A 15,291-nucleotide genomic window follows, 5' to 3' on the forward strand; every position below is an offset into this window, starting at 1 on the left:
CGGCTGCGTCTACTATCCGAGGTAACTCTCACGGATTACTTAAGAGCCTGAAGAGCTAAAGAGCTGAAAAGTATGACAGAAGAATGATTAAACGGCGCAGTGAATCAAGATGGAAAAATGGCAGTAGAGGTGGACGATAAGACGTGGTATGTGATTACCGAAGTTTAAGTATATGTCTGGGGCTTATAAGAATTAAATTTGTGGTGTCCTTGTTGTATCCTATTTTAATTTGATATCTATATATGTGTGTGTGGCTAAACTTTTATTAATAGCTTCACTTAAGGTCAGTACTCCTGTTTATGTTTGAATGTTACCCACAGATGCTGAGTCTGTACCAGTTCACACCATTAAGAATTACAATATATTGTGCTTGAAAGAGATTGTCTACATTACCACTAGCATAAGACGTAATTTTCTGCCCTCCTTCAGAGATTGTGACGTCAATGTTTAAAACAACAGCAGTTCGGGTCCTCACCAACGACAGTAATGAACAAATTTAGGTGATAATTAGCAACTAGAGTTTACCAGTCATATTAGCATTTCCTTCAGTATGATTGACATATTGTGGGCACGTTTCTACGACCTTGAAGTAAACAAAACCTGGAGTTTAAGCATGAATTAGCAAGGTTGTCATAATTACCAAAGACAGTAGAATATGATTGATCATATGTTAAGTATTCATGCTTATATTGAAGTTGAAGTAGGTAGACGCACTTACCTAGACTCCATAGTTCGTGAGATAAATACATCAGGCATCATTAACTTCGTTCTTATCCATTTGTTTAATTATAAAATGCTGTCAGGTAAGAAAGTGGCCAGAACTCTATTAAATGAAGACATTGAATATAACACTGGGAAACTTCTAAATTGTGGCATGTTTACTGTTATTTGCAGTATGATATTTTCTCTCAACAATTAATAAGCAGCCTGGGCTTGATTTGAGTAATGTTGCCTAGGTTGTCTTATATTAGTAGAAGGGATGGCAGGGGTGCTTATCTTTCTTTATTTCATTTTCCCATAAATCAAAATACATTGATACAGGACTTGTCATATCACAATACTATTAGCAAAAAACATATACAGGCAATTCTACAGGTAAACAATACATATAAATCATGCTTATCAAAATGAAAAGCTGCATAAAAGTCAAGACAAAAGATTACATCAACCATGCAAAAAACTGTATCAGATCAGCAATCACATTATAAATTATTTGTAAGAAGCAAGGTTTTCCATTATTCTCCAATCTAGATATTCACGCAATGAGTAAAAGGATCCAATATGGAGAAATTTCTTTAAGGCATGTTTAAACTTATCAGCATCATTTGTCATGTTCTTAAGATTCTGTGGTAAATCATTAAATATCATAATCTCGGAACAGTAGACACCTTTTTGGACTTTAGTTAATTTATAAGTTGAATGATATAAATCAGAACTTTGTCTGGTATGGATACTATGTATATCAGAATTTAGTGTGAAAGTATCCATATTTTTAACAACAAACATGGATATTGAAAATATATATTGCGAGTAAAACGGAAGAATATTTAGGTACCTAAACAATGGATGACAAGAGTCTGTTTTCCTAGCTTTCATAATGATTCTGACTGTTCTTTTTTTAATTTTAAAAATTAAATTACTGTTGGCAGAATTGCCCCAAAATATAATTCCATAGGACATAATGGAATGTACGTAGACATAATAGGTCATCACTCATCAGTAGACTCTCCTGGGACACAACAGAAGATAAAGTTCTGATGGTATAGACAGCCGAACTCAGCTTAATTACTAATTGATTAATATGATCTTTCCAGGACAAAGTACGAGGGTCGTACTGAAAGTCATGAGCAACAATTTTTTGTAAAGTAACATGCTTTATTATTGACAAACCAAATACACCACCTCAATCTACAGATCTTTCTTTATTTTTCCACATAATCACCACTTCTTTGTACACGTTTCTTCCAGCGTTCTGGGAGTTTGAAAATTCCCCTTCTGTAAAATTCTGTTCCAGCCATCCGAAGACACTGACGCACTGCTTTCTGAATTGCCTCCCTTGTCTCAAAACGTTGTCCACCAGCTGATCCTTCAGAAATCTGAAAAGATGGTAGTCGGGGGGTGCCAGATCAGGGCTATAGGAGGGGCATGGAAGAACTTCCCACCCCATCTTTGCAGTTGCTTCCAATGAGAGGCGAGCAGCGTGGGGGCGAGTGTTGTCATGCAGGATGATGATATTTCGTCCTGGACGTTTATCGCACAATGCATGACGGAGCTTGTGCAGTGTCTGGACATAACGAGCAGCATTGATGGTTTGCCCAGGTTCCAGGAATTCGGCCAGAATAAACCCCTCTTCATCCCAGAAGACTGTGCCCATCACCTTCGCAGCTGATGGCACTGTCTTTGCCTTCTTTTTTGATAGAGATGCAAATGGTGCCATTCCATACTCTGCCATTTCGTTTCAGGCTCGAAATGGTGAAACCAGCTTTCGTCACCTGTCACAATACAGAGTAAAAAATCATCACCTTCATGTTGATATCTCTGCAGAAGTTCTGAGGTGATGGCTTTTCACTGACTTTGTGGTCTTCGGTCAATAACCGCGGGACCCAGCGAGCACAAACTTTCCTATAGCCCAAGCTTTCAATCATCTCCTGTACTGCACTGTGCCCTGTTCAAAGTTTTCGGGCTATTGTGTCCGCAGTCACACACCTGTCATCTTGAATGATCTCATCCTCTCTTTCCTTGTTGCGTTCAGTTGAGGCTATTCGAGGACGACCGCTCCGAGGCTCATCTTCAATGCTGGTGTTCCCATCTTTAAAATGTTTCACCCATCTTCGAACACTGCTCGCACCCATGCACACACTTCCATAAGCACGCTGAAGTCTCTAGTGAATTTCTGCAGCAGGGATTTCCTCTTTCACAAGAAATTCGATGACAGCACGCTGGCAAAACGACATATTTTCGGCCATTATTTTAGGAGTGATACTGGTCACGTGATGCAAGCTATTGACGTCACAAGACACTCAAGGCTAACACAACAGCTGGTTCCAGCTACCACTGCACTCTCTTTCGTCTGCTGTTCCCAGGTTGCATGCAAAAAAATTTGCTCATGACTTTCGGTACGACCTACGTACTATCAGTGATTAGTCCAAGAAATTTGGCATTTAAGTTTTTTAAGAGATTCAGTTTTGCTGCAAAGTAGACACAGTTGGTTTTACTTAAATGCATTGGTGAGTCCTGTACAAATTATGGTGCTGGCTTGGTTCTTTATTTTTTTAAGAAAATGCTTTATAATTTGATACAGTACAAAATGTATTTTGATTGTCAAAAACAAAAAGAATAGGAACATATCAGAAACAGATCATCTTATTCGCTTTTGTGTGCACTTTGGAGTATGATGGCATGGTTTTGTTGTTCACTTATGACCACACTGCTTGCTCTGACATTGTCAGGGTGATGTTAATTAAAAGTCTTAAAGTTGCTAATGTTACGTTTTGACAGTGCAGTTGCTGTTTGTTCTGTTAAGAGATTCTGGTTTTGACATGCAAGAGTGTAACGTGGATGTATGTGGCTGCCTGCATGCTAGTGACATAGAGCGTAATTATTGGAAACTTACCACAGAGTATCCTAAGAAGTCCAGATGTATATTCTTAGACATTTTAAAATAGGGTAAGAAAATTTTAGCACATAGTATGAATGGCTGTGCAGTGGGACCTCTAAAACCTGGGGATTGTGACCAGCTGCCAACTTCACCTGCTGTATAAAGTGGCACAATATGATTGTATAGGTTAATGACAACAATGAATTGATGTGTACCATACACAGTAAGCAAGACCAACTGCACCATTACAAAAATGTGTATGGACTGTCATGTTATGTGCTCTCTACTGTTCTGAGGTCCACTGTTCAAACTATGGAGAAGTACCAGCTGATCTGACAGGTTGGCCTGTTTTATTGTGTTTCTAACTGTGGCAAATGAAATGCTTATAATGTCACTTAAACTGTGTCATGAAGCTTCCTCCATTGTATTTGCAGCATTTTGTATGTACCATATGGCGATCAGGTAAGTTAGAATGGCTTATGTTATGGCTGGTAACACTGCATAGAACTCAAATTTGCTGACAGGGTGGGAGTCCATGTAACTAAATAAACCTCAGACTGAGCAAATATTCATTCAATATTAGAGGGGGTGGGTTTCCCCATGCACTTAGACCAGTTATTGGTCCATTGTGCGTCCCGCTTTAATTTCTACTGTCCCCATACCCTACCGGTACTGGTGCTTTGCTATCAGCCCCACTTTTCCAGCGAGGTCGGCCCTCTTCTGGCATGTGGTACCTGATGCTTCCCCCCTCTACCAGAGGCATTGGAAACTACTTGGGCGGGAAATGTTGCGTAATTTTGCTCAGAGGTCTCCTAGAGACATGAGGATCTTTTACGTGCCGTAAATCTGTGACACGGGACCCATGGCTTAAAGTCCCTCCCAGAGGACTTGTTCCCTGAATTTTTCTGCCCTTAAAAATTCCATGACCTCTGCCGGGTTTGAATCCGCGTACCTTGAGTCATGAGGTGGGAACGTTACCCCTAGACTACGGAGGCCGCTTTGACTGAGCAAATATAAATGATTACTGCATTTTAATGTTTTCTTACTATTCACAACCATTTTAATGAATCACTTTGGTGTGAACATGGCAGCTTGTAGAGCATTGTTAAATGGCAACGAATGAATGGCTAATGACGCTTATAACTGCTGTCTAGTGCTGACAGACCATAAACAAACTCCTGTACTGCTCACAATGTAAAATAATACTCTCATACAGTCCACAAGTTAATTACTTCTCTTCATTCCAAATGTTATTGGCTGTCAGGCATGCTGATTCATCAGCAAAATTCACATGCACCATGCAGCAAGCTGCGCACCGGCTGCCTTGGGGCACAGAGCCATGGACCTGGTCCGCACACTAAAAATCCTCCCTGTATATTAGGCATATCATTGATTTATGTATATATTGTTTAAAGGATAGTAAATGCAATTTTGTTACATTCTTTGCTGAAGGGAAGTTGTACTTCCTTAAAGTAGAAAGCTTTGAAATGTCTTGGTTTGAATTGATTAATTTATTTGCGGTTTGTTTATTAGCAAAGTCAAATAGGACCACAAACTTAGTGTCAGATGGTAGGATGGTTAGTGAATTATGTATGGAAATGATGCAGAAGGAAGTGGTCATTGCCTAATTTGGTGTGTTATCCTGGCATGAAGGGACTAAGGAAAACTACAACAAATCTTAGTCAGAATAGCCATTGTCTAGGTTGAGATCTTAATATGGGATATCCTGAACATGAAAAGCAATTTGATTGATGTTTCATGGATTGAAACTGAAACCACTGGACAGAATGTATGTCATTGTATGTGTTTGGAATCATTCTCTCCATTCTCTCAAAAGATCAAAAGTTACAGTGTATTGTCAGTAAGGAGCCATACTCAGAACCCATCTAAAATAACAGTATGTGTGACCGTTAAAGTGAATTGCATTGCTCAATGTTTTAAGGAGTCAGTTGGATAGACAGGCGAACACAGAGGATGCAAATTTGCTTTTCAAGACTGTAAATGGAATGAACAAAGAACAAACTCCATGGCCTGTAGTCCGCAAGCAAACTATACTGACTGAGCAACTGCCGCTTGTTGGAGAAGTTAGTGCCAACTTTTGCAGATAGAGGGTGTCATGTGACCAGTGCAACGGATCCCTACGGCCCTTAATCCCGGTTTTCTAGACCGGAGGAACGAACAAAAATTCTAAGTAATATTAATTTTGAGGTGTTGGCAGTAATTATTGAGCTATGTTGGATTTTAGCTGCTCACAGTAGTGGCTTTGAAAATTACTGGCTTCTAGGTATGATATGATGCCATGTAGTCCAAGAGTTCACTGATGTTTTGGAGGAGTGTACTGCTTTGATCTTCAGGGTCAAAGATATGCTATACAAGTAATGAGCAAGAAGCAGTAGTAAGCTGTTCCTCCGGAATGTTGGTGAACTTCTGCCAGAATTCATGGCATCACATCTCAGAATATAATATTTTTCTAATTCTCATATGGCTAATCGGAATGTGACTGCATAATTTAATTGTTGCATCCTAATGTTTTTATTAATTAAAAGTAATGTTCCATTTTGAATGGATTTATTTTTCCTCGTATTTCCATACTGGTTACATCAGGCATGTCCAATGTGTCGATCGTGGGATGATTTTTGGTTGATCTCATAGGCCTGTAAGGAAATTATACATGAAAAGCATGTAAATTCACTTGTAATATAATATGATTATATTCACATTTTGAAGGGAAAATATGTATTAGTCATTCCTATTTTTCTGTTCATTTGTAGCTTACATGAAAATTGCTTTACGCTTGTGTTAAGTGAACTGTGGGGAAGTCCCTACTCTATCCTAATCACGTGAACTCTTTATTTCATTACTCGTCATCAGCCGCGTGTATTCTGATGCAAAAGTGATCAACAGAACATGTGATTCACTTCGTTTCATCCCTCCAGTCACCCGTGAATCCCCGTATGTTGAATTAACAAGTGAGACATATTATTATATTAGCTGTTAGTGGAGATTTGTCGCTTTGCTGTGCAATAAACAAATACAGAGTATGGGGATGAGCTCAGTGTAATCAAAGGGACAGTAAGGGCTCTGCCCAGGTTATTTTATTAATTTCGAAATAATCTGTGTGCGTGTGTCAGATGTTGTGCCACAATTTCGAGACCGAAAAATCAAAAGACGTTGCCTAAATGTTTCGAGACTTGCGAAAAGCATTTTACAGCAATCGAGCAAAGATGACAACACATGGACTAGGGATCTAGGTTAAGAATGTTGATGATCAGCATTTATGCGGAATCGCATAAGTAGAAAGCTCCGCTAACTGGGCCACTGGAGTATAATAATATTATCAAATACGCAGCAACGAGGTACCACAGACCTGCCCAGCACCGTAGGGGTAGCCAATGGAAACCATCCACCCTGAAATTTAGGACAAAGGGAGTAGTTAACCTCCCTCTTTTGCCAACTGCAGTGTCAGTAAAATTAGTGTATAAAAATGGAAAGAAAACTGAATGGGGATCTGATCTAAAACGTAATATTCAGTAGTCAGCCGGAGGTTCTATTCGATATGGGTCTTACAAGTGGAGGTGTCGCTGCGTCTCTTATCTCAAGTAAGTCACGTTTACTCATACAAGCCATGCTGTTAAACTTTATTGTTGTTGGTAAGGTGCTGTTTGTTAAATGTGAAAGCAATGTACAGTGTGCCCGGCGAGCCCTTAGGGTACAATAATAGAAATCATGTAACAAGTAATGGGCAAGGTTGCTAGGGGAGTAAATATGGTAGACGTTAGATAGTGTGTTATGACTACTAATTTTTGTGATAAACACATACGTAGGCTGTAGATGTATGGGTTTAGGAGAAAAATATTTTAAGGGGAAGTTTTATGATAGAATAGTGGATAATTGTGAAATGAGTCAAAACAGTAAGGAGAAAGAGACAGACAGACTCAAGTCCTACACCCCAGAAGGGGAGATCATGATGAAGCATAGCGTGGTGCGGTAAAGGCACTATGTAAGTCCCGACTTAGAGTCGGTATTGTTAATATTGTAAATAGAATACAAATCAAAGTGTAAATAGATCAAGGACCTAGGGAAGGACAGAGATGGCGTGTCGAGTAATAGTAATGCAGAAAGTGACAGTCTCAAGCCTGCTGCTCCAGGCAAGAGACCCGAATGGAGTCAGAACTATCACGCCCCAAGACCAAGTGTAAACCGACAGACGTCGGCATTCTTTTATTGTAAATAACAGTGTAAATAGATCAGTGTACTTGGGTTAGGATGTACACAGGGAGTTTCGATTTACTTTCCCGAACCAACCCGTCCACGACCGATCCAAAGCGATCCTGACCCAAGCGAAGGCAGAACTGACCCCAGGCAACGGCAGCCGAATGCAACAAGCAGTAAGGGTTATGAGAATCCAAGTTAAGGGTGAGAGACCAATAGGAGACAGAGAGATAGCATCCCGAGAGGGAACAAGGGAAGAGACACTTTAGATAATTCATTAGCCCCTTCAAGCATAACAAAGTGATGGCAGAGGTGGGGATCGGCCAACGCAAAGTGGCTGACGTAGAGAGAGAGAGAGAGTAACTGTGTTTTACTCACCCCTTACATCGAAGTATTACATATGGCAACGGTGGTGAGCCGAGTCAACAAAGGGTTGACTGACGTAGCGAAGGGACTAGTCAAAGAGAAATGGCAGACCGAGTGATTTAGTGTGTTATAACCCACCCCGTCACTAAAAAATAATAAGTGGGGACAGTGGTGAGATATCAAATCCACCCCTGTCGTAGAAGTGTAATATATGGTGTGACAGTCGATGGGTAGAGGCGGGTCTGACCTGACACGCCCGCTCTACGCCAATAATAAGAGGCGACAGTGATGAAAGGGCCAGCCAAAAGAGAACACTCGACCACCGCGCTGCCGGCCCTTAGTACCTTCTTCACCCCTTTTTAAGATGTAATAAGATGGTGGCAGCTATATGCAACGAAGGAAGTCCCGAACCAGGAGAATCCTAGCTGAGGGTAATCTAGGATTATTGTGTTAACCCCTTACAGCATGAGATGTGGTGGGAAGGAGGGATACCTCCACGCCCCCTGTCACCACGGCATAATATCAGATAAAACAGTTACCTCAATATAGTGGAAAATGCAGTGCCTCAGTATCCTTGCCAAAAAAGTGTAATCTGGAACGTCATTATAATGCTCTCCATAGCAATAAGTATGATGCTGATTTTCCACCCAAAAGTGAAATATGTAAACTTAAGCTCAGAGACATTAAATTAAAATTAGCTGCTCAACAACAGTTGATGGCAAAACCAAGATCACTTTCTAACAATGCAACCAAATCATCCTTCAAGGTCAGCAATCTGATCATTAAATAATTCAAACCTTTCACTGAAGGGGAATTTGTAAAAGAGTGTTTTCTTGAAAGAGTTGATAATCTTTTTCAAGGATTTAAAAATAAGAACGTGATCATAGCTACTATTCAAGATCTTTAATTATCAAGAAACACCATTGTATGGCAAATAAAAATGATGTGTGGAAACATAACTGAACAGTTGTTGAAAGATGTTTCCAATAGTTGCTTTTACAACAAACATCATATGTCGTGTTATTTTTACCAATATTTTTGCATAAAGCGAGGTACAACAGTAGGAGGGGGTGGTAGATCACTGGCAGTTTTGACACTAAAAAGTCGATCACAACGTATTTGAAGTTGGACATGCCTGGGTTATATGATAGAATTTGTCACAGAGTTGAATGAACATTACTTTTGCTTAGAAAATGTTCTGTCTCTGAATATAACATTTGCTGCTTAAACCTAATTACCTCTCATTTGCACTGAGAGCAGCTAGTTGTAAGTTATTGAGCTACAGGTTTCTGATTTCCACAGAGCATTCTAATATGTAAAGGTGTCCCTATGTTTAACGAATTAAACACTACGCTATGAAGACAGAGAGTAGATGTCTATATCCATATTTTCTTGACCTCGGCACTAGTTGGAGGTTAGTGGTCAGCTTCACGCCCCGGCCGCTTTACCCCTGGAGAAAGAGCTTCCAGTACCCGTTGGATATGGGGCTGGGTGGACCCCAGAGCCAGTCTGGATGATGTGGATAAGAGAAAATTCTTGACTCTACTGGGACTCGAACACTGACCCCTCGGTCGTCCAGCCCATAGGCAGTCGCTATACCAACTACGCTATCCCGGCATTCTGATATGTGCTAATTATATTTCAGACAGCTGTCTCATGTTGATTAGTTGCTACCTGTTAGATGCATTTTATCTGGCAGAACTGACATTAATTGAATTTATGCAAATGCTACTTTACTTGCATACTTCTTTCAGTTGTTACTTATTATTGTTTACTGAAAGCCACTTTTATCTTATCAGGAGTGTAGGCCACTATTATTGGATTTACTGATGGGACAAAAGGAAACCTTAGAGGTATTGTATATTACATACCACTCCTACCCCATGCAACACAACTTCCTCCTCCTGCACTTCTCCCAGAAGAGCTGCCAAGTTGAAGCAAAGAGTAGCACTCTTAAGCTTCTGTTATTAGTGTTTTGCTGCCACAATTGTACTACACATAGCTTATGCAGGTGGTACACTCATGAGAAGGAAACACGATCTTCTGATTTTTCTGATGAAGTCTGAGCTAACGCAATTCTGTTCTTGTTTTGAAAAATATATTATCCCTACTGTAGCACACTGTCGTAATTCTGAATATGTGGACTTCTGTTCTGTGCAGAAATGTCATTCACATTGCCTGTTAACATATTCTCTGTACTAAGTGTGTGAAATGAATGTACAGTGAAGGTGTCATACCTGTTTATCTGCATTATTCATTTGAGAAACGTGAATTTAATTTTGGTTCACTTCAATTCAGTATTATCCTTGTACAGATTAATATTTAATCTGTAGGACTTCATGTTCTTCTGGCAGTGATTATGAAGAGTTTTGTCTCTTAGGATGTAATACCATGTAGACTGCTGAAAGTTAAGTAAGTCAAGCAAGAAATCAGCATTAAGGAGGCAGCAAGTAGAGGTCTGTTATCCCAGAAGATATAATTCTTAAGATATTGATATGGCAGGTTTGATTCATAGCAGGGATGAGATTTTGCTTTTCTCCACAGTGTCCAGACAAACTCAAGGGCCCACTCAGCCTCCTATCCAATGGGTAATGGGGGAAATTTCCCTAGGGAGTAACGTGTCTGGGTAGCGGCCTCCGTAGTCTAGGGGTAACGTTCCCACCTCATGACTCAAGGTACACAGGTCCAAACCCGGCGGAGGTCGTGGAATTTTTAAGGGCGGAAAAATTCAGGGAACAAGTCTTCTGGGAGGGACTTTAAGCCGTGGGTCCCGTGTCGCAGCTTTACAGCACATAAAAGAACCTCATGTCTCAAGGAGACCTCTGAGCCAAATTTATGACATTTTCCGCCCAACAGTAGTCTCTAACGCCTCTGGCAGATGGGGGAAGCATCGAGATACCTCTGAGCCAGTAGAGGCCGAACTCGCTGGCTGAGTCGGGACTAATGGAACGCACCAGTACCAGTAGGGTATAGAGACTGGTAGAATATCGAAGGGGGCTGCACAATGGACCAATACCTGGTCTAAGTGCATGGGGAAACCCACCCCCTCCAATAAGAACAACAACAACGTGTCTGGGTGTGAAGCTAACCACTCACTTCCATTTAGTGCTGAGGTCAAGAATGGTTTGAGGTGTACTTCCACTCCCCCATATGCCTTCATGGTATAGTGCTTATTTAATTAATTAAGCAACTTTACTTTTTTAATCTGGCATCTCAGGAATAGTCCAATGAACACTGAGTAGAACATGATATAAAATATACGTCTCAGTAATGTCAACTTCTATATAACTATTTTTTTTGTTGTGTTGAGCAATCAATGAAACACATGAAAAATAATTTTTAGCTCTTTGTATGTGTATCTTTGCAACAACTGTATATTTGTATGAGCAGAGACTATTGAAATTCAACACAGATGAGAAGGACATGAAATGAAGCAATTTTATTCTTGAAATTATTTTCTCATATATCATCACCAGGGCCTGGATTTTGATGACCTGAAAATATTTAAAAAATGACCTATTAAATGACTGAAGAAATTCAGAAAAATGACCTAAAATATGACCCAAAAATGTAATATGCAGGGCCCGGATTTTGATGACCTGAAAATATTCAAAAAATGACCTATAAAATGACCGAAAAAATCCTGAAAAATGTCCTAAAGGAGAAAATAAAGAACATTTCACTTCCATGTTATTCACATTTCAGAAAACATATGAAGAAAAATTCCCTAAAATGGCCAAAAATGACAAGAAATACCCTTAAAAGTCCAAAAATTTACCAAAAAATTGCCCCCAAAATGAAAAAATGACCTTAAACCTAAAAATGTCAAAAATTACCTATAAAATTTACATTTCTGTAACCAGCAGCTCATATCCGAGATTTGTATATTTAAGAGCATCGCATAGGATAGAAGGAAAAAAAGATGACATGTCATCGAAATCCATGCCCTGATCATCACCATCATCATCATCATAATCATAATTATTAAATCATGGCTAGAGTCATCAGCCCTTTCCATCTCCATTATCACTTAAACTTTGTCACTCCAATATTTCATAGGGTGTTGGATGTTTTGTTTTACCATAGGCTTATGCTGTTGTATTTTGAAAGGTATACAATATGGGTTCATTCTAAAATGATTGTACCACCTTGTACCACCTGTTTGTGTAATCAATTATTTTGTTTGTGATATTTGCAGCATTTAATTCCTAATGTATATTTTTGTGCTTGTGGCTCAATAAATTATATCCTCCTAATGGTCTTAGCAACTTTATTCTGGAAATGTCCACCCTTCTCCTTTGTTGTCTGAGTCCATATGTCTGAGCCAGAAGATGATACTGGTGTGGCCATGGTTTTATAGAACCCGGTTGTGTTGTCAGTCACCTTTTTGAATATAGTTCCTTTTATTATGCCTGTAAACTGTTAACATTTGTGGAGCTTGTTGTTGTATTTGTTCTACTTTATGATCCTTAATTATGTCCTTATAGATGTTAATGCCTCTGAACCCAAAGAGTTCAGTGGTTTGGAAGATATTTTCAAGTTATATCTTTTCGCACTGTTATTTAACTTACACAGAACTCTTCAATTATTTTCTGAGCATGTATATATCATTTTGTTGCCTACGAATAATAGTGTTTTTAGGTGTTTTCTGTTTATAATATAAATTTATTTTAATTTTGTTTACCACATTTCGATGAATTCATTGATATGTGATGTAATGTGAGTGATAATAGACACTTGTCTAGACCAGATTTAAATGTTGCTGACAGATTTCCTCAGGATCTGGCATTCAACAGATACATTTTTCTTTTCACAATTTTAGTGTGTCTTGTATATAAAATAATTTGTCTCTTCTAATCATCCAGGGTTATTGACTTAGAAACTGCTCTTCTGGAGGACTGTACAGCAGCATCTATTTATAGTATCTGTAAAGGCAAGAGTGTGCCTGATTTCCTGAGGGCTGAAGTGTGGCAAATATGTCTTCAAGTGCAAGAGAAAGGGAATCAACTTGTATTGTTCAATGAAATATTTGACCTTCCTGAGCAGAATATTTTACGAGAAGATTGTCAGCAGTTCGTTGGTAGGTGTTTTACTGAAAGATTTTATCTTCTGGGTCATAAGACTGTGTAGTACAGTGAAAGTCAGCTGATGTTTCTCTGAAACATCACTGTAGGAGCAAAAGTTAGAGGATTGTTTCAGTTAACCTTATTGTCTTTCTTTCTCTTCAGTTTCTGTGCTAACATGATCCTCAGAATTGAGAATTTTTTAAGAACTGTATGGTGTCAACAAGAGAACCCTTCAACAGAAACAAGAAGGAAAGTAGGAACTTGGTACTGGCAACCAATGATACTGTTTTAGAAGTGATCTCATATTTGATTCTCCTGTGATGTTACCGCCATTGCAGATGTAAGAAGTAAATTTTCAGAAACAGGCAGTAGAATACCAGATTTGTTAAGATCTTCAGAATCCATGGGTTATTTCTGTAAAGTTTCTCCTTTAAGTTGGATTTCAGGTTTCATGGCAGTGACTATGGAGTGTATGGTCTTCTAGATTATGACACCGTGTAGTTTGGTGAGAGCATTACATTTCAGAGGAACATTCCACCACCATCTTCAGGGTTGAAAAGTAAACTAAATAAGGAACCAGCATAAGCAATTGGTAAACTGTTGCCTTCGTCTGCTGGTTTGTTGCTTGGGTGTCCAAACTACACAGAGCTAAGTGCAGAAGACCATACTCTCTTTTTTTTCTCCCTTCAGTTTCCCTACAGGCAAAATACACAAGTCTGAACAGATCACATTTAGGCAGGTTGCCTTGCTGCGTAGAATTTTCATCCATTTATATTTTAGTGCAAATCATTTCTTTTGTATTTTCCATTTCATATATTTATCTCCTTCCCTCTTTTCTTCCCTATTGCTTTCTTGTCCATTCTATCATCTTTCCTCTTCCCCTTCCTTTCTCTCTCTCCTTCTTGTTAAAAGAGTCCCATCAGTCCTACTATTCCATTCTTCTGACTCTTTATCCCCTTCCTTCCTTTAGTGTTCTTTTCCTATCCCCTTTATTTGTCCATTGTATTATCATTCCTCCTCCCATGGGCATATGCCATAGCAGTGGCATGGGTGGTTTTCCTGAAGTGGAAGAGTAACTGGCTCTTATTTATATATAAATGTTTCAGTTTCATTTTGTTAATAAAAGCAAGCAAATTTAAGACCTGAAGTATTTTGTTTTTACTCTGGCTCCTAGATCTATAGGAAATTTGTCCAGGCCTTGTCTTATGTATTAAGCCTATAGGTGAACACCTCATTCAGTCCCACAGTACCATAATCAACTTCGCAAAGTTCATTTTAATAACATCTGTGATGTTCCAAGTGAAGTCCTTCCTGAGGATTCTGGACCAAAATTTTACACATGGACCTAATTTCCATCAGTGCCTCAAGCTCAACCTATCACAATTTCCATTTAATTATATAATAAATAATTTTCTTTATAATGTAAATTTATATTTATATGCAACTTAGTAATAAAGTTTGTATGGTTGGATAATTGAGATACATACCTAACTGCAATTTTCTGTGTATTAGATTGTGCTGGAAATAATATAGTAGTCTTCGTTTACATTTTTGTCTTGAGTGGAATTACTGTAATGTCCACACTATGGTTTTGTTTTCAATTATTCCAATTTCACAGATGGTTGCGGCTTATTTATGCTCTTTGTGTACTTGTGGTATGGTATCGCATAAGTGGGCAATACAGAGTTTTTAATAAGTTTGACCATTTGCTTTTCCAGTTCTTGAAATTTTGAAGAGTTATTTGATGTATGTTAAATACGTGGTGCAATCCAAAAGTTCCCGAAATATGTTAACTCTTTGACTGGCGCGGGCGTGTTTTAACGCCCGGACGATGCCAGCCGTTCCCTGGCGTTGGTGTGTTTTAACGCTTTGACAATCTCTTCCCTTCTTTGCTCTGTTGACACTCCTCAACCAAAGACATATATATGATAGTTTTTGTGCATGTTTGTAAAGAACCCTTGTAGTCTATATTACTGTCAGAACCCTCTGAGAAGGAAAAGGTCAGAAAATATTTCACATTCATTCAGTTTCACCATGGCTTCTTGCAGC

General features: G+C 39.0%; 1 protein-coding gene across 5 annotated transcripts in view; it reads left to right on the forward strand.

The window, feature by feature from the left end:
• Nucleotides 1-21: 21 nt before the first annotated feature.
• The window catches only part of LOC111873402 (TBC1 domain family member 23), a 58,474-nt gene continuing 43,204 nt past the window's right edge, over nt 22-15,291 (forward strand). For 4 of the 5 annotated variants that reach the window (XM_023868081.1, XM_023868082.1, XM_033755080.1 and 1 more), the window contains exons 1-2: nt 22-146; nt 13,042-13,256. In XM_023868081.1, the coding sequence (XP_023723849.1) occupies nt 118-146; nt 13,042-13,256 (244 nt within the window). In that variant the 5' untranslated portion in view covers nt 22-117. Of the gene's footprint in view, nt 147-3,583; nt 3,667-13,041; nt 13,257-15,291 lie in introns of those variants that run through there. The other variant, XM_033755079.1, reaches the window with a different exon arrangement.

Source organism: Cryptotermes secundus, unplaced genomic scaffold (assembly GCF_002891405.2).
Source record: "Cryptotermes secundus unplaced genomic scaffold, Csec_1.0 scaffold22, whole genome shotgun sequence".
Classification (NCBI taxonomy): Eukaryota; Metazoa; Arthropoda; class Insecta; order Blattodea; family Kalotermitidae; genus Cryptotermes; species Cryptotermes secundus.